Below are 25,652 nucleotides of genomic sequence, written 5' to 3'. Positions count from 1 at the left end.
GTAACTTCTGTAACTCTATAATAAAAAAGGCTAAAATAAATTATGAGCGGGAATTGATCTGTAAAGCTGGTAACAACTAAAAAACATTATGGAACGCCATTAAAGAAGTAACGGATTCAAAAAATACATCTTCCTCTTGTCGACCTCTCTTACATTGCAAGTCCACCCCTAAGGAATCTGTTAATCACGTGAACTCATATTTTGCAAGTATGGGAAAGACACTGGCTGAAAATATTGTGGCTCAAAACTCGTACTCCTCCTCTTCAAACCCACTAACACCATCTGAGACCTACACTCGACTCCCATGTCATTCTTTTGCCCTTTTCCACACTAATGATAAGGAGATAGATAATATCATAAGTTCTCTGCGAGGTGAGTGTGCGGTAGGCTGGGATAACATCTCAATTTCTTTCCTGAAACAGAACAAACAGTCTCTTATCCCGTCAATTACCCACATTTCTAATATAAGTATGTCCACTGGCATATTTCCCTCAGCATTTAAGAGAGCTATAATTCGCCCTATCTACAAAGCTGGAGAGCGGGACCAACCTAGCAATTATTGACAAATTGCAATATTACCTGCCCTATCTAAGATCCTTGAAAAGATGGTCAATAAGCGACTAACGGACTTCATTAAAAAGAACAATGTCCTATCACCTGGACAGTACGGTTTTAATGCTGGTAGGTTGACGGTAGACGCAGTTCATGAGCTTACCGATCACGTGGTGCGGCTCCTGGATAGGGGTAGGAAATGTTTATGCATCTTCCTCGACCTCGCACGTGCATTTGACACAATTTCAATACCAATCTTATTAAAAAAGCTGGAAATAATGGGAGTACGTGGTACCCCATTATCTCTGTTCACCATGACAAAGACATGATCCATATGAAAAAGTGAACACAAAAACAGTATAATGTAATTACTAATGACTGCGTGCTCTGGCTTTCCTGCGCTAAATTACTACGTGTAAAGGCCAATGAGAAAGGTATAATTTATATATGTAAACGACAAACACTTATTTAATACAATCCTACCTGTAAAGTTTAGCAATGATAATTGTCCTGAAAGAGAGTTAAATGCAAGAACAGGTATATCAACAATTATTTATATATATATATTTATATATTTAGCTCGAGATGTGTAACTCGAGTCCAATTCGATTACTCGAGTTTTATCCGAGTAGTCAACATCTCTAAGTAGTGACAGTTTCTGATAGCATGATTGACAGTTGGGAGATACTGATACATGACATGACAGCATTGATATGACATTAGGCAACTCCGATTTGCGAATAGAAATATTTTGAGTAAAAACTTTAATGTATGTAAATAATAACTATTTACTTACACATTAAATAGAAAATAAAATAAAAAGTGCCGCTACTTATCTTAATACTGTTATAAGTGTACTTATAATTTATAAATTAATGGCTTGATTTTATACTACCTTAGAGGTTATTATTTAAATAAAATACATGATTTATAATAATGATCCAGGAAGACATTGAAACAATCCATACAGAAGAACCTAAAGAGTTGACCTTCCAACAGTACTCACTCTTTGATATTGGCATTGATCCTGGCCTGAAGGATGATGAAGGCAATGAGGTCCCAAGACCCTACACTAAAAATCAAATGAGAAAGTGGTTAAAAAAAGTTAAGTGGGAAAATCGGAAAGCTGATAAACGAGCCAGAGAAAAGGCCAGGGCTAAGGAAAGAAGAAAAGAAGCAAGGGATGCAAATTTAGATTCTGGCCCAAGTCGGAAAGCTTTAAAAAAAATGAAACTAGAGAGATCTAAGAAAAATATTGGTATTGTCATAGACCTGAGTTTCGATCATTTAATGATCGAGAAAGATAGGTATAAAGTTATAAAACAAATATTGAGATGTTATTCTATAAATAGAAGGTCAAATACACCACTTCAATTTCACATCACTAGCTTTGGAGATAAATCAAAAAATGATATAGCAAGACACAATGGTTATGAAAATTGGGATGTAAGTAAAAACTTTCATGTTTTATGTTTATTATTATGGATGTGTAAATGTTACTCTTTACCAAATTGTAAGTTTTTTAATTGTGGATATCCTATTAAGCTATAGCAAGTTGTTTGCTTTTGATAAAATATGTGATAAATTCTTAATGAATTATTTAAAAAAAATTGCAGTTTGAGTATTATGTGTGATCTATGAAGGCTAAACTGTTTCAGTTGAACACAAACATAAACTTCTATAATTCTAGTCTAAACTAAAATATTAATTAATTTACATGGACAGATGTGGAATATTCTATATTATATTGGTGAACATTAATTTTCATGATGAAGGTAAAAGCTGATAAATAAATGTGTCATGACATATCCCTGTTGAAAGATCTAGTATATTCTAATGCTAATAGGAAATAATTGAGTCTCAATATCAGTATCATGGGTGATTATGTCCTCCAGATCAAATAAAATATATAATTGGAAATATAAGTATATACTTAATATAATAAATGTTTATCAAATTAGAATTTATAAGTTTATAAATATATATACATATAATTGTTTGCATTCTGCTAGGCCCTCTGGCCAATGAATGAGTATTTAAATAGTAATTATTATGTACATAGGAAATTCCTATAATTAAAAAAATATTTTATTGTATTTTACATTATGAATATCTCTATAAATTCCTGTACCTTTGTGTTGCATATTATTTTTTGCTGAAAGTAGTGTTGCTGCTGTAAATGTAAATTAAACACAAAATATATTTACTTATAACATTTTTAATAAATACCTATTTTTTGTTGTGCATTGTTTCTTTGTATTTTTACAGGTAGAGTTTCATGAAGAATCATATCTTAATATATTTCCTAAGAGGAACATACTTTACTTAACTAGTGAATCAGAAAACATAATTGAAAGTTTTGAAGAAGATACATTTTATGTTATTGGAGGTTTGGTGGATCATAATAAGCACAAGGTTAGTTAAAACATAATAAGATTCAAATTTCTCACTGTCACAACCAAATAACTTAAATATAGTACAGTATAATTGTACTAAAATATCATTAAGTAATCTTAGAAATATCATTGTCAAATAAGTATTGCAGAGCAAATAATGGAAATACATTTTATCTCATTGTTTGAATATGAGTAAACAGTGAAATCCACATGGATTACAATGTCTGTACTAAACTAAAATGTGTATGTTACAGAAACATACATTTGATTATAATTAATAAGTATTTAAATTAATCATCTGACTGCCAGTATGCCAACTTGTTTGCTTGTATTTTACTTTTTTGCTTATATATAAACTTCCTATATAATAGCAGATAGATGATGCCAATCATATACAGTTTATAATGTATTAAATTTTTCCGTAGTATTAATAAATAAATAAATACTTAGCTTAGTGATTAACAAAGAGTAAAATAATTTTATAATACATGCTTTGGCATGTATTGTTTATAAAACACATACAATACTGTGTTGCAGGGTCTTTGTCATAGGATAGCTGTTGAACAAGGTATCAGACATGCACAACTTCCGCTAGACAAATATGTTAATATGAAGACTAGAAAAGTTTTGACTATAGATCACGGTAAGTATTGTATATTTAGTAGTTTAACTGTTACAATGCATAAATATTATGTACACATATATTTTACTTAAATAATAAAAATAGAGGTAGTATGTTTTTGGGATTTTCTCTGTCTCAATATATATATATAAAGATTTATTTGCCAATAGTATAATTAATGTAATAACTTCTGTTCTAAATAGATTGAATTTTTTCTTATAATAAATTAACATTGGGTTTGTTTCAAATCCATAAATAAAATTAATTTTATTTACAGTATTCGAGATCATACTTAAAGTATGTGAAGGTATTTCTTGGCAAGAAACTCTAATGACTGTTCTACCAGAAAGAAAAGGTGCCCATGTTTGTGACAAAAATAGAAATTCTGTACCAGAAACATAATTGTGATATGAATGAATTCTGTAACATATATAGTATTATTATTAAATTAGTTTGTTATTAAAACATGTTTCAAATTGTCATAGCTTTCGTTAGAGCACTCTGATATTTTTAAAAAGTAAACCAGATGAACTATAGGGAATTTTATTTCAAAAATATGTTTTTTAAAATGCCCCTATGCGATCGCAATCTCCTGGCAAATAAAAACTGATGGTTCTAAATACATAGTTCAAATTTCAAAAATCTTGCTCTAGTTATACTACAACTAACTAAAGACTATGGATAGAACCCACATTTTGCTAGTGGTCAATTAATACAATAATTTAGGAAAGAAACAAACTTTTAAAGTGTAATTACGAATAAAATGAAAGAAATATATCAATAAGTATTTGATACTCAAAGATGCTGTAAAATAAGTGAGCATTAATACATAATATATATGGTAACTAGTTTCAAAACTGTAAGGTTAGTGGACAGTACTCGTGTTAAAATATCACGCACCGAAATATAAAAAGAATAAAAACGTTATTTTTTATAAACATTCTTCCTATTATGAGGAGAATGATTGAATTAATAATTTTATCTAATATTGAGTAATCTATTATCTACCTAATATCATTCAGAAATAAAATTGTACTTTTGTAAGAAATTTAAAACAAGGGGAAATACTAACTCTGGGTTATTTAAATGTATATGATGAGTACCAGGTAAGAAGTGACATTCATATTTTTCATTATTTTTGGCAATAATTTCTCTCATTTCTACAGAAAACTCGTCACAAGAAAATGGAGAATCTATTGCTTTAATATATAACGTTGGACAAATCAGCTTCCTTACAAGAGTTTCAACAAACATTTTTTTTTCAGGGGTAAATAAGGTGTATTTTAGTCTAGCATCGCGCGAGAAGAAATATTTATTGGGATCTTTAGCGGATTGTTTTGCACCACGTTTCAACAATATACGGGCACTGTCCATAGACACCGATTTTCTGGTCCCAGTGTGCCACACTTTCACGATATCTTCAAAACTATAAGATGGAGGTTCGTCATTTAAACGAGTTTGTAGATAATTAATCTTGCGCACTAAGCTAGGATATCTGTCTATAAATACATTTAAATCATAGTCATCCGCCACGAGGCTGTCCAAGGCAATATAAAAATCTACATCATCAGGAAACAAACAGGAAAAACGTAGTCCAGCTATTGATCCCATTGAGTGACACAATAGTGAAAGTTTGTCCCATTTAAAATAGTCTTTTAAGAATAAAATAATACGAGGTAGCTCCCATGCGTAGTAATGTACACCTGAAATAAATAAAAAAAAAGCTTAAATTCGGGTGCAATATATACCTAAATTTACTATAGTTTATTTAAAAAAAATATATTTCAAAGTGATTGAAATATAAAATTTTCAAGTGGGGTAATAAAAAATCTTTAATCAGTATCGTATAGACTATCTATTAACTTGATTATAATTTATAAGTAGTAATGATCTCTAAAATTGGGCATATAAATATCGATATCGCGGTAAAAAGTGCAGTAAAGTAGTGCAATTAAGGCATTTTCGAAATGACATTTCAGAATGATCTGCTATATTTTATTTTGTGTTATAAACACTTATCGCTTTCTTCAAAAAACTGATAAAATTTATGAATTAAAGCCGAGACGGTTACCATGAACTGTAGTAGGTACACTAATATTTATTGCTCTATTCTGATAATGAACATGCAATCTTATATTAATGGCTATAAAGTTATAATTTTTCGCAAATGTATTATTTATACAGTAGTGCAAGCAGTTGTCGACACAAGTGATGTCAATTTATCGCGGAAGTCGGCAATGTTACGGCGATGTAACGTAGCGAAGTAACATTTCTAATTAAAACTAACTGACCCATGTAAATTCGCCTGCCTGCATCACACTTACATGACATTTTTCATTATATTTCGCCCAAATTACATAATATCTTTTTAAATTATAGCCTATGTGTTATTATCAGAATAACATATGGGCTATATTATTGTGAAGTTTCATCTAAATCCATTCTGTAGTTTTTGTATGAAAGAGTAATAAACATTCATCCATACACATAATTTCTCAGGCAGATAAGATATATATACAAAACTTCCTTATATTTCATACAAACTTACATCATGGGAAAGTTTGCTCCCTACCACGGTGCGTTCTAATATGCTAAGCAAAATGTGGCCACGGCAAGTCGTCAATTGAGAATTTCTATGACAACACGACATGAAGATATATGTATATATTTAAATTACCTGGTGGCACCCAAGACGACAGTCCGTGTCCAGGGAAATCGATGGCTAAAATAGATCTGTGTTTACTTAGTAGCGGAGCTAGAGTGTCCCAAGTGCCTGCGTTGTCTTGCCATCCATGGAGAGCAAGAATGGGTCGCTCGTTTTCATTTCCCCATAACTTTGCCGATATATGTCCCCACTGCACTGGTATCTGTATTTCCTTAGTTTGAATCTATAATAAATTCACGTAATAATAAATGAAAATGGCTATTATACCTTTTATGAAAGTAATAAAAAACCAAAGAATATTTGCAAACTTTAACTATTATTTATTTATTACACACTATATATTTTGTATACTATTCTCATTAATCAACTTATTAAATCTTTAAGTCAAAAGCCAAGTACGTACCGTTTACTTCTAAAAATCAATTTAAATCTAATCACTTCTCTGTCTGTGACCCAGTTAATTTCTTTAATTTTTTTCTATATATTGCGCAGAGTTTGAACTAATACTTAGATAATTCATAGAAAATATTATATGTAGGTATATATAATATTATAATTTCTATCCAAACCTAAGTAAGTAAATCGAAGTATATTCCTAAACGCATTCTAAATGGCTTTCTTCCGTACATCTCATGTCGTAACTAAAACTATTTTGTAAACTTTACAAAAATCTGTTAATTCAAAATTTTCAAAAATCTAGGGCTTACAATTTTATCCTACATAAATATATCTAACGTTATTTGATAAATTAGTTGAGCAATAAATAATAATAACTGTTAAACTAATGGAAAAAGTTATGCTATTTATTAATCAATGAATTACGAAAATGTACTAAAATTTTAATTAATATCTTTTTTTATTATTTATATACGTGGATATATATATATATATATATATATATACGTAGCTTAATAAATTGATATCTTCATGAAGTTTTTTTTTTATTTGACAAGAATATCAAAGGTAATTAATTAGATCTTAAGTAGTCATGAGTAGCGCGATTATTATTAAAGCCATTAACGTCTGTATGATCTACATAAAAGAATTAAAACACTATCATATAAAATTCCTACCGACCTACCTAGTTTATAAGTGAGGAGAAAAGTATATTAAGGTAGAAGAAATAAGGTAAGAAAGTTTATCTGTATTGTAATAAAGTATAGACAATTATTCGTATATTTCATATAGTCCAAAAATGCTGTCAATTTCAGGACTAAAATAGGTACTAATTATAATAATATTAAAAAAACCAGAATTCAAATAGCAGAAAAAAGTTGTTATGAATCCAATTTATTATGTACCTACATGCAATTACTATTCTAATTAATATAAATACATTAAGTAATTATAATTCTATTTTACTTTGAGTATAGAGTCATAGTTAGTTTTAGCGTCTTAATTATTTGACGTCTGGTTTAATTATTTTCCTACATATTAATTCTTAAAAATTTCATTGATAGTTCTTAATTGAAATCACTCACCTGGTTTGTATTGTGAATACATCGAGTCCATACCGGGAAGTTAACCTTGTTATAAAATAATACATTTCTATTTAATATACGCTTCGCCATATTCAATGATTATTTAGTTGCCAAACGTACTACATCTACTAATTTATAAAACGCTTGCAAACAATCAATATGACATAACGAGGTCAGTAGGTCCCTCTGATTTTTGGCTAGGTCGATAGGAACACGCATTGAATTTAAACTGCTTGGGTCACTTCCATAGTGTTATCACATATTACTCACTATTATCACTAAAAATTACGTCCGTCTACCACAGACTGACTTTTAGAAGTGAGGTTAAGTTAAAATATTCAGAATTGAATAGATTACATAAAATATAATAATATATTTTATCTATTAAATAAACTGAAAATATTACATAATTATCATTGTACAAGTACACTATTTAGATATATAAATGCAAAAGATATAGCAATCGGCTTATATTGTATATGATGAAACAGCTACGTAATACTGTACGTAATTCAAGGGCACAATGCCTATAAATACGCGTGATCCACGAATACGCGAAGAAGAAAAATGTACTTTAGACTTTTAAGTACATTATGTACTTATTCAAAAGTCTAAAGTACACATTTCAAACCAGACGTAGTGTAACTCACTGATTACATATTTGATTTGACACTGATAAACGTAGTCGCGAGTTTGTTCAACTTTTTTGACAATGGATAGGTAGGTACATAAGAATGAATACCCTACCTATTGTAGGTATATTTTTTCCTCTAAGAATTATTTATATCTAATATTCTGATATACACTATTCATGGAATTAAATGAGTACATCTACGTATTTTAAATATTAGGTATACTGTTAAATCACACGATACAAATACTATGGAAATTGGTCTTTAACTAGCAGGTATTCTCTACTATGTAGATATATAAATTGAAAGAAAACGGGGCTCTAGAGAGCTGACTCCAGTATTACTCTAAAACTGGAACTCAAAGTATTTTGTATGATCAAAATAAAAAATATAGATATTTCAAAATTTTACTTCAATTAGGTAGGTATTCGTAGGAATCGATGCAAAAAACGCAAAATTTATTTATTGTACAATGTGATCGTAAACATAACGACCTACATGTAAACCGTGATATAACCGATTTTTGTTTTATTACCTATATGAAAAAATATTTTTAATGGATTATTATTAGTAATTAATATTAATTTTTAAATTAAACGTCATTACTAGTCATTACGTCTAAAATGTAAAAATGAGAATTTATTGCATATTGATTTTTTTATGTATATTTTTTTTTATTTCTTTTTAAATTTAGGGACTATATATGTGTATATAAATATAATATTTATATATACATATAAAGGTACATATTATGCTGAAGTCATCAATAAAAAAAAGCATAATAAATCCTCTCTTACACTTAGTTATGTGGGTAGGTGCCAGTTATTAATATAATTATTGTAGTGATACCTAATAACATTTTTACCATATTATTACTAACAATCGTAAGTGTTCCTACAGAACATATGTGAATGAAGTTTTGTTATGTAGATATCTACTCTTATAAAAATTAATAGATTTCCCTTGTCGTTATGTGTTGTCCTTTTGTTGTAGCTGTTAATTTAAAGTAGGTGTAAACCATAGTTAAGGTTCGATTTATATTTTTATTAAGTAGTAGTACTGTTTCGATATAATTAATACGTGGTAAAGTAAATACAGCTATCGACTCGTTAACGTATATCTAACTACCAGCAAATATTATTAACTTTGTGACTTTGCAGTGGTATTAATTCTTATGGAGATATCATGTAATAGGTTCATTATTTCAAATGAAAAAATAAGAGTCAAACAAAATAGTTTTATTGAAATACTTTTATACAATTTAGACAAAATTGTACAGTTGGTATATTCATAGCTCAGAATATGGTATTAATTTCTTTCAAAGGATTCTACTCTTTATTCAGAAATCGCTTGTACCTACAACACTAATATGCAGAACTATTAACAAGTAGTTTTGTAGAAATATGGAGGTACATTTTTATGTATTTAAGTATTATCTTAACTAGCTACACACATACATACTAAATATATTTTATCAAGTATAAAAGTACAATTAATATTACGCATTGTACAAATGTATAAAATATAGTAATATAAAAATATCACATTGAGTATGTATTTAATATTTCACTTAACGAGTTAGAAGCTTTTCAAAGCAAATTAAATTTCAATTTGGTTTCAAATTGGTTCCATTTATTGCAGGTTTATATATAAATTTATTTATTATATATAAACAGTTATCTTACTTCCGATTTTACAATCGGTTTTCTAATGGGCAGATTAGTAGACATTATCTAAGATTCGTATTATTTATTATATGATGCATTTCTAATCATAAATACAGAAGTTAACATTTTTTTTTATATATTTATTAGGAACAGACTGTTAGAGTCACATTAACATAATTGGAAAAGACACATTATTTGTTACTAATATTAGATGTTAAACGCTCTTCATTTTGATTCCCTTAAACGAAGGATTAATGTATAAGTGTCTTTAGGTTAATGCCCCATGCACTGATTAATTATTTCATCACACTTTTCCATTGACTCCACTTTTTTATTTTTATAGAAAACAAATAACAACGAGTCATCACGATTCGGGGTCTCGTATACCTATAGTGTACAGAGTGTACACAGTACACAGTGATTGGAGATATTTGTAATTTTTGTTCACAATTAACATTATTATTATGTGTCTGTATTCAATCACAAGATAACATATTACAATCTTGTTTATATCAAGTACACCTAATCGATTCTGTAAACCTATCTTGATCATCAATACTGATATTATGTTCAGAATAATTGTTACTCTAAGAATTTTATACCAAAAAGCAATTTTTAGTTAATTTAAAGGTATATAACAAATTTTAAATTTGTATACTCAATTGAGTATAGAAAATGGTGCTTCCGAAGTGGATGTCTACTTGTTTCTATCCAAAAAATCATTGACGTTTCGTTAAATCTTCTATAAGAATGGCATACAATAAACACGATTGTATTGAGTCCGAGATAATTCAAAGACAACCCGTGTAGGGCATGTCAGGCTCGTAGAGTCCATGGCGGAGCGCGTGCAGCAGGGGCTGCGGCCCGCAGCCGCACCGGGCGGCCCAGTCGTCCAGGTCTAGCGCCCACAGCGCGGCACCGCGCAGGCCCGCACCGACAGCGGCTGCACCTGCGCTGTGAACCTCGCCCGCCCGAAGGTACGACGCCCATTGTGCACCCAGTGATGCATACGTTCCATTCTCTGTTCTCGTCTCATGCCAATTGCGATAACGAACTCCTTCACATACCTATACAAATGTTAGACAAAATGAATGAAATAATGCGGTTACTTAGTTATTATAAGATTAGTTCATTGAGTAGAATAATAAACAATGTAATCTATAGCGCTGAATATACATAACTATGTAATATTCTTATTTGTGGCACAACATACTATAATTTTGACTCTAAGTACGAAGTTTTACGGCCTCGATATTTTAGCGGTTTAGCTTTATTTTGTACAAAAACTTGTTTTCATGACTATGATTGTTTGTCCGATAATCAGTTGTCTATGTCCCCTAACACAAGCTCTGCTTAGCTTGGGACTAAGAAGCGTTGTGTGAATTGTCCTGGATTATTTTATTTTTATTAATGATTTGTAGAGCATGAGCTTTCACCCCTATTATCAGTCCACAATACAGTTTGTGATGTTGTTTCCATGTCGCTTATTATTTACGACATCTACTACTACTTACTATCAGTAAAAATATGTAAAAATGGAAAACTAACTTCGTAGTATGCCAGGAATCCTGAGATAGCGGTGTAGTCGCCAGGCTGACCGGGTCCAACGGAGGGCGCGCCCACGTCCCTTTCAGCCCCACGCAGCGTGTAGGAGCGCGAATAAGCCGGCACGCCCAGTACCAACAGACGGGCGGGTACTACACTCGACCAGTACGATAATGTGTAGTTCTGTAAACACGTACTACCATTTAAATGGGTATTTTTATTTAATACTACAACACAAGAAAAATGTATTTAGATACAATTTTTGAACCTATTTACCTACTCATACTATGACCCTTATGGTATCATTTGAAACAAAGGTTACTGTGAAGGATGGAGATCAAGATGACGAGCAAAAAGTAAAACGGCACCGTTGTAGTTGTAGAATATTTTTTGTGTAATGAATTGACTTATGTCATATAAAAACAATATAATATTATAAAAAATCAAACAATAAAAAAGGTATAAAAATAGTTTGCAACATCGTCCCACCCGTGTAGCACTTTGCTACACAATTGTGTCTTCGTGCAATAGGGCCAGTTTGCGCACGGGTCTCCTCAGCGTGCCCCCTTTGGTGGCCACATCTGCTACTCGCACGACTCCATCTTTGCCTGGGAAGACCCTAGTTACTCTTCCCATAGGCCATACTCCTCGTGGTAAATCAGGATCGACCAGTAAGACGATGTCGTCAACTTTAAAATTCTTGAACACGCCTCCTTGCTGTTTTTTAGGTTTTAGAGTCGGTAAATACTCTCTAAGCCAACGGTTCCAGAAGTGTTCGGATAGGCAAAGTGATTTTTGCCACTCCTTCCTTAATGAAAATACTCCATCATCTAGTCTCAAGGGTAATTGTTGATTGGATGAAGTACCGATTAAAAAATGAAACGGCGTAAGGCTCTGACATTCTTCGTTTTGTGTGACGTATGTTAAAGGCCTGGAATTGACTAGAGCCTCCGCTTCTAACAAGAAAGTGTGAAGAACTTCCTCTTTTGGTGCTCTCTCCTTTAAAGTTGTCAGGAGAGCGGTTTTGACAGTCCGTACTAAACGCTCCCAGCAGCCTCCCATAAACGGCGATGCAGGTGGTATGAATTTCCATTCACAATGGTTAGCGGCAGCGAAGTCTTGTACGGACTGGTTATGGAACTCGGCTAATTGGCGATTCGCTCCCACAAAAGACGTTCCATTATCAGATGTCATTATTTTCGGTACTCCTCTGCGTGCTATAAAGCGACGTAAACTGGCAATGGCAGAATCAGATGACAGATTAGCGACGATTTCCAGATGAACAGCACGAGTTGTCATACATGTAAATAAGGCAATCCAGCGTTTTTCTCTGCGGCGACCAATTGTGACTTCCACCGGACCGAAATAGTCTAAACCGACGTTTGTAAAAGGACGTGAATGGTGGTCAAGACGCATTTCTGGTAGGTCACCTGTTGGAGGAATCTGTGGGTTAGCCTTGCGTTTCACACAAAACATGCATCTTTTGGCGATCGAACGGACTTCACTGCGGCAACGAAAAATCCAGAACCGTTGTTTTAACTCGTTGCAAACCAACTCGTTGAAAGTGTGGGCGGCTTTGACATGGTAGTGACGAATAAGAAGACGTACAGCTGGATGACGACCATCGAGTATAATAGGGGATACAACGTCACAATCAACGTTTTTTAGGCGCTTGATACGGCTATCCAACCTGAGAAGACCCTCTTCGTCAAGTACAGGAGACAAAGAAAGTAGTTTGCTCGATTTTGGCAGAGGTTTGGAGTCGTGTAGTAGAGCCATTTCTTGGCTAAAACTGTCTATTTGCGACTTTCTGAGAATAGCAATTTCAGCTTTCTGAATATCTGAAGCGGTCGGAGATTGTAGGTTTGAGTCCCTATTAAATTTAGAATTTGGATCTTTAAAACGTGCCAAAAGAGATCTAAATTTGTTCGCGCATTGGTGAACGCGCGCGGTTGCACGCACCAAACGAAACCACTCACTAAAGCGCGAGGGATCTGGTGTAACCGATGAAGGTTCATCCAGAATTGTTAGTCCCACTACCACTTTCGTGGGTTTCAACTCCTCGAAAGTGGATAGGGTCTCCGAAGTCAATGGTTCTTTAGGCCAATCAGAGACCGGTAATAATAAAAATTCGGGTCCAGAGAACCATCGCTTCAAATCAGTATCGCGATCTTTAAATCTTGTTGCATCGTCTGCAACATTCAAACTACCTGGTACGAATTTCCAGTTACTAACGTTAGTTATCTCTGTGATTTCACCGACACGATTAGCGACAAATGGTTTGAATGTTCTGGCGTCGCTTCGAATCCAACTTAATACTGTGGTGGAATCGGACCAGATATAAGTTGCATTCACATTAACACTGTGACTGGAGCGTATGGTAAGAGAAAAACGAGCTGCAATCAAAAATGCTTGAAGTTCTAAGCGAGGTATAGATGTGGGTTTAAGCGGAGCTAGACGTGCTTTTCCACCAATGAGTGATAACTTCACGGAGTCGTCTGAAAAAGTAAATCTCCAGTAAGCGACACAAGAATATGCTTGCTCACTTGCATCGGCAAAAACGTGAATCTGTCTGTCAACGATTTGTTTGTTCTGGAACCCACATCTGTACCAACGAGGAATTTTAAAATCAGAAATTTTGCGTAATTGTTGAGACCAGAATAACCATTTTTGAACCATATCTGATTGCAACTCGGTGTCCCAATCAACACTGGTTCTCCACGTTTGTTGAAATAATATACGTCCTTGAATTATCAGTGGAGTAAGAAGACCCAGTGGATCGTACACACACATTAAATGAGACAACACCTTCCGTTTTGTTAATTTTGCATTATCAGGTATACCGGGCCCAAGACGAAAACTAAAGGTGTCGCTCTGTGGGTGCCATATGAGACCTAATGTTCTGACAAATGCTTCAGGTCCTACGTGAACATTCTCAAGTGGCTCAGCGCGTAAATTTTCAGGAATAGCAGTAAGCGCGGTGGGTACATTTGATATCCATCCACGCATTTCCATTCCTGCTGCCTTGTAAATAGTAACGATATCAGCCGCGAGCTGCGAAGCCTCGTTTTCATCGTCCATACTCCCTAAGTAATCATCCATATAGTGATCATTAATTATAGCTTTTGCTGCCGCGGGGTATGACTTCTGTAATTCCTCGGCGTTCCGATTTTTAATGTATAAGGCGGTACATGGGCTACAGACTGCGCCAAAAATTACAGAGGTCATTCTGTACTCTTTTATCGGACTGCTACTATTCTCTCTCCAAATGAAACGTAAAGCATCGCGATCATGGTTCCTAATTCTAATTTGTGGGAACATTTCCCTTATGTCAGCTGTTAAGGCGATACGACCTTCACGGAAACGAAAAAGAATATGGAGTAATGATTGCAACAGATCTGGCCCGGGGATCAATAATGAATTTAGACTTATACCAGCAGTCTTCGCACCTGCGTCGTGAACTACCCTAAGTTTTTTCTTCTGAGGATGAATTACTGGAAAATGAGGTAAGTACCAACGGACCGATTTTAATTCAGTTTGGCCGACAGCATCATGGTATGTATCTTTAGGACATTCTTCAGCGTAACCCTTTTCAAACATATTATTAATGAAATTGCAGTAAGCCTTTTTGAACTCTATATCTCGAGCCATACGTTTCTCTAAACCAACAAATCTAGATAACGCATGAGGATAGCTATCAGGTAAATCGGGAATATTTTCGCACCATAGTAAGCCTACTTCAAACCGACCAGACGGCAGACGTTTAGCTGTGGTATTCAACGTATTTAAAGCAAGTTTGTCTTGTTTGGAACACAAATTGTCTAACTTCGAAATACCTATAGCATCTAAACGAAAATAATCTTTAATGAGATCCTCAATAACTAAATCACTACGACTGCTATCGTTGAAAACGGTGTGATTTATAAAATTAAGTGGTTTAGTCCACCTAGTTGACTTACCATACAAAACCCAACCTAAAGCAGTACGCGTAGCTAATGGTTGGTTCTTAGAACCTTCCTAACTTCACGACTTACTGTCAAATACCAGTGTTCAGCACCAATAAGAATTTTAGGAGTTGCATCTACAAGTGTAAGTTTACTGCTCAAATCTCGAAGATGACCGTGTTGTAATATATCGTTTCGATTGACAGTTTGGGTGAACAATGAAAGTGAGTCGATAGCTTTGGCGTTAGTGACAGAAAACATCTCAGAACAGTTTTTACCTTTTATTGAAAAACTTACATGCTGGACAGGCTTATATGTAGACATGCCGGCGACGCCGTCAACCTTAATTGAATCCTTTGGCCCTGTGACTCCTATACGATCTGCCACCTCAGAATCGATTAAAGTCGCCGTTGAACCGTCATCAAGTAAGGCGTATGTAGCATATTTTCCGTTAGGCCCACTTACTTCTACCGGAACGATTTTTAAAAATATTTGATTATGTTGTAATGTGCTGCTGTTGTGTGAATAAGTGTTAGTAACCATGACGTTACTTTTCTGATCAGTTTCATTAGAAGGCAAGAGAGAAACCTCATTAACAGCATGATGTATGGAAGGTGTGGATGTCGAGTGCAATAATGGGTTATGAAAACGTTCACAACCATCAACACCACAACGATCAATTCTACAGGTTTTCCAACGATGTGACTTTGATTTAAGACATTTATAACATATTTTTACCTCACGTAACCAACGCCATTTGTCATCTAAAGTAAGTGACTTAAAATTGTCACAATCAGTCAATTTGTGTTTATTTTTACAGTAACGACAAAGATCAGTATTTGTTTTGCGTGTGGATATGGCATTAATATTATGGTAACGCATAGGATTATTGCTAACTACATTTATTGCAGGTCGCTTTGAGTAATCAAGAACTAGACCGAACCTATTTTGTTTATCAGCCTCAATATCAAGAAATTTAGATAAAAGTTGTAATTTTGGGATTGTCCTGTCACTATAGTAAGCAAAGTCTTTCCAATGACTATATAATATAGGTGTCAATTTGCTTAGTACACTATGAAATATTTCTAATGAGTATAAATGTTCCTTTTGGTTCAAGCTATTAATGACTGATATACAATTACGTAACCTACATGCGAAAGAATTGAGTTCTTTTTGATCATAGCTTATCTTAGGCAAACTTCGAACAAGGGTAATCTCGTGCCAGACGATGACTTCTGGCAATGCAAAAGTCTGCTCCAACATCTCTAAAACTTCTTCAGGTTGTTCAGCCGTGTACAGCAACGCAGACACGCTTTCAAGAGCGCGCCCACGGAGTGCACATCGCAAGCGAGCGAGATTTTCTGTTGGTGAAAATAAGTGTTGAGAATCTTGGTAGGTACGTTTAAACATAAGCCACTCGGTCACTCGGCCGCTGAATGGCAATAAATCGATGAATTTATGTGAAATTTTGTGTGAGCATACTCCGGTTGGAACATCCATTTTATTTTCTAAGTTCTTAGGCAATGTGTTTGAAAACTGTTTGTTATCGTTCAATGTAGGTTGCCTAGAGAAACGAACATTATTTGACGTTGACCGAAATAAATTATTATTAGTCGATTTTGATGTAATTTGACATGTCAAAGGTTGTTCATTGTTAACATATTGCAAATATTCATGTTTTTTAGCATTATCAGAAGAAAATATAGTCTGAATATTACGGTTGATGGGTTCCGAAATATGATGAGATGAATTACTTACATCATTTCGATCGACATAGTTTGGTTCCGGAATTGAACCTGCTAAAAAATGAGCATTATCTTTTTGTTTCGGATTCATTACGGGCTCAATAATGTCTATATTTGGACAGGTAAAAGTATTATGTGCGTCGTTTACCCAGGACGCAGTACGAGAATGTGATGGACTAACCAAACGAGTGGAGCGGCGCTCTGATTCCTGAGCCGCTAGGTTTGCTTCCATCTCCAGTTCTTCTACTTGTTTAGCCTGTTGAATGAGCTTACGTTCATGTTCAAACCTTTTCTGGGCCAGCTGCATGGCGAACTCTTGTTCACGTTCGAACTGCTCACGCTCCCGTTCCATACTTTGTCGGACTAATTGTGCCTCTGCAGTCAACCTACGTGCCCTAACCGTGGATGATGACTGCAGAGACCCCGATATACGCGATCTGGAGCCGGCACTAATATTCGTACGTTCGGTGCTAACTGTGGGATACTGACTAGATGTAACAGGTTCAGGGTGGCCAGACGCAGATGCCAACGTGGCTTCGTCTACGATGTGGTCAATTACAGGTGACCGACTGAGCCCATCTGCGACAGGCATATCCGACCCTGAATATACATCGCTAGTATCCTTTGCTCGAGTACATTGCTGCGTCTTGGATCTCGTTTGCATGGTTATAGCAAATACTAAAACGGCAACGAAGGACCAAATGTGAAGGATGGAGATCAAGATGACGAGCAAAAAGTAAAACGGCACCGTTGTAGTTGTAGAATATTTTTGTATTAAATTGACTTATGTCATATAAAAACAATATAATATTATAAAAAATCAAACAATAAAAAAGGTATAAAAATAGTTTGCAACAGTTACATTTGAAAACAAACAGACCGATTGTAGATTTACAATCAGCTATCAACAATAGATTTATCGAACTATGATATTTATGAAACGTTAGTCTTTAACCTGAACATATTTTTAGTTCACAGCCAATGTTTTATTTAGACTGCGGTATCTCTTAAAATGTCTTATATTGATGATGAAATTTTAATAATTAATAAAAAACGTTAAGGGCTGCAATTCATAGAGTTCATATACTCGTATATGCAACTAATCACCAACAGTGCAGGGACCCTATAAAGCACCTGAATTTTAGTGTCATGATGATACTAAAATTCAATAAGTTTCGATATGAAGATTAGTTATATTTTTCTAGTTATGTCTGAAATATATTCAATTTAATTACTGTAAAACAGCGACTGTTGTTGAATGTCTTGAGACACTTGTACCAGTTGTATCTACTTACTTATTGATGATTACAACAACACTATAATTACAATTATAATATGTTGGTTATATATACATAAATAATTTCAAAAGTTGTGTTGACTTTTTATCTCGTTTACATATATTAAAAGAAAAAAAATTACTTACAAAACTGCTGATTCCCGTTAGGTCACTAGTTTCTAAAGAAACTAGATAAGCTGTTCTCCCAGTGTTAGAGGCATAATAATCATTGGCCGCTATGGAAATCCAGTCAAGCGTAGCTCCTAACACCTCTGGGTCATAGGCTAAGGAAGCTAACTCTGGGCTCGGCGATACCATAGCTGATATCTCTAAATTATGAGGCCGCAATGCTTTCGACAACTCTGTGAGCAGTGCGTTGTAATTATCTTTCTCCGTGATGTCGAAGTCAATACATGGAATCTAAAATTAAATTAAAGTTAGTTAATGAAATGTTAAAAGGAAAGGGAAGTTGTAATAGATATAATCACCCTAATGACAACTGAACATCAACGTTACACGTCAGGTCGACCTTCATGCGGTTAACATTACATGGTATCTGTCATGGTTAATTCCTGCTGAATTTGTCACGGTGAGTTAAACTAAGGTGGGTGACCTAACTAACATGGTTATGCTATCATATTCCACTAGTAGCCCCGCCAGCGTAGATATATCGTTTAGTTAGCGCAGGCGGGTGAACCATGCACATCCCTAAAATATACCCTACATCTAGTAGAAACTTAGACTATGTATCATTGGTCAAAATGATTGGTGGGTGATAAAATATTGTATCACAATAAAAATAGAGGGGCGTTTTTATGTATACAAACGAACAATGTTTCCACAAAAACAAAAAGTACAACAAGTCCTTATTTTGTTGGTTATCTTAAAAAAATATTATTAACTCCTTACCTGTTTACAAATAGGGTACTGCCAGGCTATCTGAAGGCCGTCAAAGTTCCACTTCTGCAGGAATTTCCGAACTGATTTCACAAATGTTTTTCTGTTCTGTGGGCTCGCTACCAAACGACTCCATTTTTCGAATTCCGAGTCTTTCAATCCGCCCACACCGAGAATAACTTTCAATCCTTTTGATCGTAGTTCAGTTAGTTTTCCATAGAAGTCTGTAATAATGTAAATATGGTTATTACACTGGTTTAATTTTTTTTAATATTAACTGTTATGAGTGTTAATTTAATTGCTGTGTTTACCATATTGCACATCTAATTCTGGATTTCCAGAAACTATTTGGTACGTTGAGCCATCGACTTGTGCCCACGCGTAAATAATATGTGTGCATAGGGATGGGTCCACTTCTTCTGGTCCAAAACTGCCTTCTCCTTTCCTGCAATTTCAAATTAAGTAAACAATTATACTGTAAAATGAAGTCTTGTTGCAGTTTAATTGGATTTTTAAGAAAACTTATTTTTTAATAACTTTTAGTACCTGTAATATGCCCAGTTAGTAAAATAGCACGCAAGTATGGGTTTCTCTGTTGACTTTTCCTCTGTCAGTCGTAGGTATGTTTTGGTGCTGCATGGGGTGTTTTCTGGCACGTCACAGTGATTCTGTAATAACAGTATGTAATTGTATCTAATATCATATGTATCTATTTTCGTCATAATAATGACTGGTTAGTTTTAGAATAAAATAACAGACACATACACACTTCAAACTTATAATATTCCTCTTTTTGCGCCTAGAGTTAAAATCAATTATGTGCATAGTAAAAAAAAAGTTTTAACAGAAGAGACTCCTGTGCATTTTCTCATTGGGCTTGGAAAGTGCATATATATGGGCGGTTCATGGAGTCGTTTGGCACTTACCTGGTTCCAGAGTAACGGTGCAGGACAGGCTAGTTCCATCCAGTGTCCATTCAAGCATAAATAATATTTACTACAGTCTATTTTATCAGCTTTGAACGTAGTGTCTGAACATGATTTCCCTTCCAAAATTGAAACTTCAGAATTTCCCTGAAAATGTTAATACATCTAAGCATATTTAGATAAAGCAGCTGACGGTTGAATAAAAATATTTTTTAATAATAAATAATAATAATAATATTTATTGCAGTTATAGGTTGTGTTACATAATTAAGTTGTACATAAGAGACAATACAATTTTAACATACAAGTGTAATTGTTCCATCTGAACTAGTATAAAATTATACTGTATCTCAGATGTTACATACCTTCCCAGGGTGCATATTATTTCATTTATTAATAATATTATACCTTATTGTTTCGATATTACTTCTTACCTTATTCTATTATATACTGTTTTCATATACTAATTTTGCAGTTAGCATATTTGTTATGCATGTTATTAAGTATTTAATAACAATACTTACTATATTGTCATCATAAGGACTTGTTTCAGGTTGGTTGATAATCTCCGGTAAATTTCCCACATCTGGTGTCAAAGCATTTTCGTTTGTTACAACTGGACGTGGACCTTGTACTGTAGAGAAGGAAAGTAATATATAAACTGAATATATTATAATCTGGGAGAAGATAATAGGTTCGTTCTCTATAACATGGATTGATTCATTTTTAGTTAAATGCGGCATGTCATACGAATTTAACAAACACATTTAAGCTATATACATATTAATGTGCATGTTGAACATACATATATTATTTTTATAATACACTATATTATACACATACTCTCTTCTAGGAAACAAGGTGGCGGCATTTGATAGTTCCTCAGCACAAAGTTTATAGTGCTCAAGAGCGGTGACTTCCCGCAACCACAGTGCTTGCCGGTGAAGTCATCCAGATCGAGCGACCACGCCATAGCGCCGCCGAGGTCCATTGCTCGCACGTACTCGGCTTTGTGTCTTATCATGAACTCGTCGTCGAACGACACCCACTGGTCGTCGTACGACGCGTAGGGCCCAATGCGACCGCCTGGGTCACGGTACACCTGCCAGCCTTGCACTTTGATACGTTCGCATATCTATAACAACAAGACGACGACAAATTATAGAAAGATAAATATTACACAATATAACACAATAAAATTAACAGGTTTACCTTTTACCGAGGTCAACTTTCTACAGTCTTTGGGTGTACTTCTGGCTCACCTATTTTTCTTGCAAAGCAGCTAACTTTGTAAGCAAGGGTGAAATATGGTCGTGAAATGATAGTGTACGTAAGACGATATCTTAGTTCTCCGGAATGGCAATGCGCGAGGGGTATTACGTGATGTCCTGAGGTTCGTAATGCTATTCATGTATATAAGCGACAGTAAATACTTACCTTCATGTGAGCTGTTAGCTTGTTTGCTATTTATAAATAGTATTTTGAGAAAAGTAAAATATTAAGAAAAGTACCTCGTAAAAAGACAAAAAGCCACGAGCTCTAGTCTCGTCTCCAGGTTCGCCACCTCCGTCGCTAAAAGCACCAAGACCGTTTACATTGTTCTCCATTAAAGAGAATGATTGTCCATAGAAAGGCACGCCTAGAATGAGTTTGTTACGAACTGCTCCTTGCTCTATCCAGTAATGTACGGTATAATTCTGTAACACAATGAAGATATTGTAGGATATAATAATATTAAATGAAAAATTTCAAGTAACAAGAACAATATGAAGAGTAAATAACAGTCTCTACTTTTTCTGATTCGTAAATAGAAGATGACTTACAACATTCAATGTGAGATCATCATCATATTCATGAAGGTACATGGGTGCCAAATGACCAGTCTTCTTTTCCCATTGTCCGTGGTAATCGTAAGTCATTAATGAAATCCAATCCAAATTTTGTGATAATGTTGGTACATCATACGCTGAAATAAGATGTCACTTTAAATGTTAACAACCAGTTATTGTTTTGGTGAATACAGCTGCCAATTTGAATATTTACCAACGTCAATAACTCGTTTGCTGGCTGAAACGGCAGCAGAGAGGAGCAGACCCCGAGGAGTAAATGCGGCGCGAAGTTCTTTAACTAAGCTTGCGAAGCCGTCTTTGTCTGAGTGCGGACCCTTCTCGCAAGCCGCCTATAATGTTTCAATAAATAAATTAAATAACTAAATTATTAGACATACGTGAATTTCGTCGGTTAACAAAATGACGACATCAATATACTCTACGTTCAGACGTGACTAAACTTTGAAACAAGAAAAACTGTTTGTTACAATCTCTGGTATTAGTAAAATAAAATAAACTGAGACATAGACAAATACTTAAACGTATCTGTAAAAAATTTCTTATGCGTTGTTAAATATTAAAGTTCTAGTAAGATGTATTGAAGTACTAATTATGCATTTAACATGTATTCATATCATAGATTGGTCAACTTGAGTTAACTCAAGTTGGGCTGTATTCGTGTTAACTCGAGTTGATTTCTCTCAACTCGAATTTTCTGAAGAAGGTATGATATGATCGGAAAACTTCATGTCATTGTCGGTTTCTTTTGGTCGATTTAATGGCGGGAGTACCTACTAAGGCACGAACTTAATGACTGAATCAAACTCTCGCTCTATCATTTCATTCGTTTATTTACCAGTTGAATTGGCTGAATTCGAGTTAACTCGAGTTGATTTCTCCCAACTCGAGTTACTCCAGTACTCTTTTAATAGTTTGAGCGAAGGCATAAGAATAATCACTATCTATTTTATTTCTCCTTATTAAAAGAGTATATACAACGGTAGTGTTTTAAATCATCACCTGCCAGCACTTAGGATATTCCCAGTCCAGATCGAGGCCGTCGAACTCGTGTTGCTCGAGGAAGTCAAGTGTGTGAACGACAAACTTTCTGCGGGCTGACAAACTGTTCACTAATCGTGAGTATTTGTTACCAGCGGAATCATCCCATCCGCCAAGACCAAGCAAAACTTTCACCCCTCGCTTCTTCAAAGCTACCACCTTCTCGTAGAATTCTGTAAGTTTTAATTTTTAATGAGAAAAAGTATGTAAAACTACGTATAATCAAAACATTGGCTGATCTGAAGCGACCTTTTTATATATAATTTTACATAATTCCTTTTAAACATTAAAGGGAATGATATAAAAGATCGCTTTGGGCCAGCCACGTGTTTTAGATTAACTACAAATCTAGTTTACCTCGGTCAGCCACGTGTTTACCATTAATACAATTACAATCTTTCAGATACGATGATGCTACAAACTTCATTATTTCTGGTTTAAACAGCAACAACAAGCAGCCAACTCCCGAAAATCAAAATGAAATGTTTTATAATGAATTACATTGTTTACTTTATAGAGAACTTACTGTTTTCGATATCAAGCCACATGTCGTGCGGTTTTATAACCAGCTTGGCACTATCAAGAGCAGCGAATGCATACACGATATGGGTGCATAGGGTAGAATCGATGTCATTTGGAGTATATTTTCCGGAACCTTGTCTATAACACACCAAATAAAACATTTTACAGAACATATCCTATTTAAAACTTACCATCGCACTCAGATTCGTCTAATAATTATTTTAACAACTTCTAGTAACTATTTTCAACTACCAATGAAATGGAATATGTATAATTAATTCATTAGTATTGTATTTCTTTTTATGAACTAGAAGATATATGGTTAATTCGCGTTTTGTTTAAGCATTTCAGAATTGAAAGTTGATATTTTTATAAAATGGCTTTGTGTACTTCTTTAGTTATATAAAATCCTAATTATGAGGTGATGATATAGATTGAAGAGTCTTAGATCAATAATTAGTCTTTTCAGATTAGATAATTATTATTATACCTGTACCAAGCCCAGTTAGTATAGTAGCAAACAACTTTGTATCGTTCCTCCGGGAACACAATAGTGCTGACTGTTGTTGGTTTCTTAGTAGTATGTACTACAGGGTAAGTCTGTGTCGTAGGTTTAACAGGTGCAGTTGTAGGCTTAGGTTTGTATCCAGGTCTTACTACAATATCCTCTAAATCTTCTTCTAGTGAATTAGAGGGTTCTTCTAATGGTTCCATTGGAACGGTCTCTGGCTCAACATTAGGGTCTAAAAGACCGTTTCTGATAGCATTCATTAGGGGATGTTTTCCTTGACCACATCTGAAAAGTTTTAAATACTGTATATTATAACATCAGTTGTGATCCTAAATATTAAAAAAAAATTCATATTTATATTCGTGCAAATACTTAAACACATAGATAAAAGGGTACAGATAAAAAGACGATACCTATTTCTAAAGTCGTCAAGATCAAGTGCCCAGACCATTCCACCGGCGAGATTAAGAGATTTGATAAAGTTAACTTTTTTCTTAATGATATCAATGTCGTCGAACGATACCCATTGATCGTCTTTATACGCGTACGGTCCCATGCGTTGATAAGGATCTTTTACAAGCTGCCATCCACTGTGTCTGATTCTGTCACAAATCTGTAGAAAATATAATAGATGTAGAGAACAAAATTAATAGATGAAATTAAAACATATTAGAGCTAAATGAAGAGAAAACACGAAACCATAAAACTTCATTAAAATCATACAATATTATTTCATAGAACAATTATAACATATGTACGCATTTTCAGACAAGACAGAACACTTAGATATTAATATTAATATAAAACAATACTTCAAGCTTTCAGCAACAAAGTAGGACGCTAAATTGAGTTGTATTCGTTGATACATAACGAAGCCGATTAAATAAGTACCTCATAGTATGCTAAGAAACCCTTAGCTTGCGTATATTCTCCAGGTTCGCCCCCAGTTATCGCGGGGATGTTCAATCCTGTAGCGTTCTTTTTTTCAAGAAGTTGTGGCGGTGTATCCCATTGAGAACCAAGTGTGAATGATTGACCATACAGCGGCATACCCATCACCAACTTTGATGGAGGAGCTCCTTTATGAATCCAGTAATGCATGGTGTAATTCTAAAAATTTTTTTATTAAACATTGAAACTAAAATATTTGGTATGTTTGTCATAATTATCAAAATTCCCTTTAGACTAAAAACTGTTAAACTGTTTATTTATAAATTGAATCAAATTCGCTTCACTTTTAGATGAATGAATATAAGAACTACTTTGGAGTTTCAGTATTTAAACGGATAATTCTTGTTGACAATGCATGCGGATACATCATAGCAATCACAGTGTTACACATTTGTGTAAATTTAAAAAGAAATATAATATTTAAGCATAAAC

The 25,652-nt window shown here is 34.1% G+C and overlaps 3 protein-coding genes across 3 annotated transcripts in view; 1 reads left to right on the top strand and 2 right to left on the bottom strand.

Moving 5' to 3' along the window:
- The first annotated feature begins 1,365 nt into the window (after positions 1 to 1,365).
- On the top strand, positions 1,366 to 4,135 carry LOC131848502 (tRNA methyltransferase 10 homolog A). Its single transcript, XM_059198390.1, has 4 exons — positions 1,366 to 1,998; positions 2,821 to 2,967; positions 3,486 to 3,591; positions 3,848 to 4,135. Exons 1-4 carry the CDS (start codon positions 1,489 to 1,491, stop codon positions 3,970 to 3,972), a joined length of 888 nt encoding a protein of 295 aa, XP_059054373.1. The 5' UTR covers positions 1,366 to 1,488; the 3' UTR covers positions 3,973 to 4,135.
- A 286-nt stretch (positions 4,136 to 4,421) lies between these two features.
- Positions 4,422 to 8,358, bottom strand: LOC131848503 (probable serine hydrolase). The gene is made up of 3 exons (XM_059198391.1): positions 7,717 to 8,358; positions 6,248 to 6,458; positions 4,422 to 5,273 (listed from the first exon to the last, which is right to left on the bottom strand). Exons 1-3 carry the CDS (start codon positions 7,804 to 7,806, stop codon positions 4,585 to 4,587), a joined length of 990 nt encoding a protein of 329 aa, XP_059054374.1. The 5' UTR covers positions 7,807 to 8,358; the 3' UTR covers positions 4,422 to 4,584.
- Positions 8,359 to 9,565: 1,207 nt separating this feature from the next.
- The window catches only part of LOC131848516 (probable chitinase 10), a 33,410-nt gene continuing 17,323 nt past the window's right edge, over positions 9,566 to 25,652 (bottom strand). The window contains exons 35-51 of the mRNA XM_059198407.1: positions 25,161 to 25,379; positions 24,683 to 24,882; positions 24,249 to 24,554; positions 23,763 to 23,896; positions 23,198 to 23,409; positions 22,392 to 22,527; positions 22,172 to 22,314; positions 21,860 to 22,045; positions 21,192 to 21,483; positions 20,873 to 20,982; positions 20,349 to 20,495; positions 19,969 to 20,090; positions 19,734 to 19,867; positions 19,435 to 19,646; positions 18,673 to 18,945; positions 11,564 to 11,743; positions 9,566 to 11,082 (exon numbers count right to left, since the gene is read on the bottom strand). Of these exons, the coding sequence (XP_059054390.1) occupies positions 10,807 to 11,082; positions 11,564 to 11,743; positions 18,673 to 18,945; positions 19,435 to 19,646; positions 19,734 to 19,867; positions 19,969 to 20,090; positions 20,349 to 20,495; positions 20,873 to 20,982; positions 21,192 to 21,483; positions 21,860 to 22,045; positions 22,172 to 22,314; positions 22,392 to 22,527; positions 23,198 to 23,409; positions 23,763 to 23,896; positions 24,249 to 24,554; positions 24,683 to 24,882; positions 25,161 to 25,379 (3,282 nt within the window). The 3' untranslated portion in view covers positions 9,566 to 10,806. The remainder of the gene's footprint in view (positions 11,083 to 11,563; positions 11,744 to 18,672; positions 18,946 to 19,434; positions 19,647 to 19,733; positions 19,868 to 19,968; positions 20,091 to 20,348; positions 20,496 to 20,872; positions 20,983 to 21,191; positions 21,484 to 21,859; positions 22,046 to 22,171; positions 22,315 to 22,391; positions 22,528 to 23,197; positions 23,410 to 23,762; positions 23,897 to 24,248; positions 24,555 to 24,682; positions 24,883 to 25,160; positions 25,380 to 25,652) is intronic.

The sequence above is a fragment of the Achroia grisella genome, unplaced genomic scaffold (genome assembly GCF_030625045.1).
Source record: "Achroia grisella isolate CSIRO2021 unplaced genomic scaffold, CSIRO_AGI_Agris_v1 utg558, whole genome shotgun sequence".
In the NCBI taxonomy this organism is placed as follows: domain Eukaryota; kingdom Metazoa; phylum Arthropoda; class Insecta; order Lepidoptera; family Pyralidae; genus Achroia; species Achroia grisella.
Note: the sequence above shows the minus strand (reverse complement) of the source record. Positions and strands in the feature narration are given on the sequence as shown.

Coding starts and splice junctions, on each gene's coding strand:
- LOC131848503 (XM_059198391.1), bottom strand. CDS start 7,806: ATGGCGAAGCGTATATTAAATAGAAATGTATTATTTTATAACAAGGTT. Junction 6,459..7,716: donor GTATTCACAATACAAACCAG/GTGAGTGATTTC, acceptor AATTTATTATAG/ATTCAAACTAAGGAAATACA. Junction 5,274..6,247: donor GTCGTCTTGGGTGCCACCAG/GTAATTTAAATA, acceptor TATTTATTTCAG/GTGTACATTACTACGCATGG.
- LOC131848502 (XM_059198390.1), top strand. CDS start 1,489: ATGATCCAGGAAGACATTGAAACAATCCATACAGAAGAACCTAAAGAG. Junction 1,999..2,820: donor ATGGTTATGAAAATTGGGAT/GTAAGTAAAAAC, acceptor GTATTTTTACAG/GTAGAGTTTCATGAAGAATC. Junction 2,968..3,485: donor TGGATCATAATAAGCACAAG/GTTAGTTAAAAC, acceptor ACTGTGTTGCAG/GGTCTTTGTCATAGGATAGC.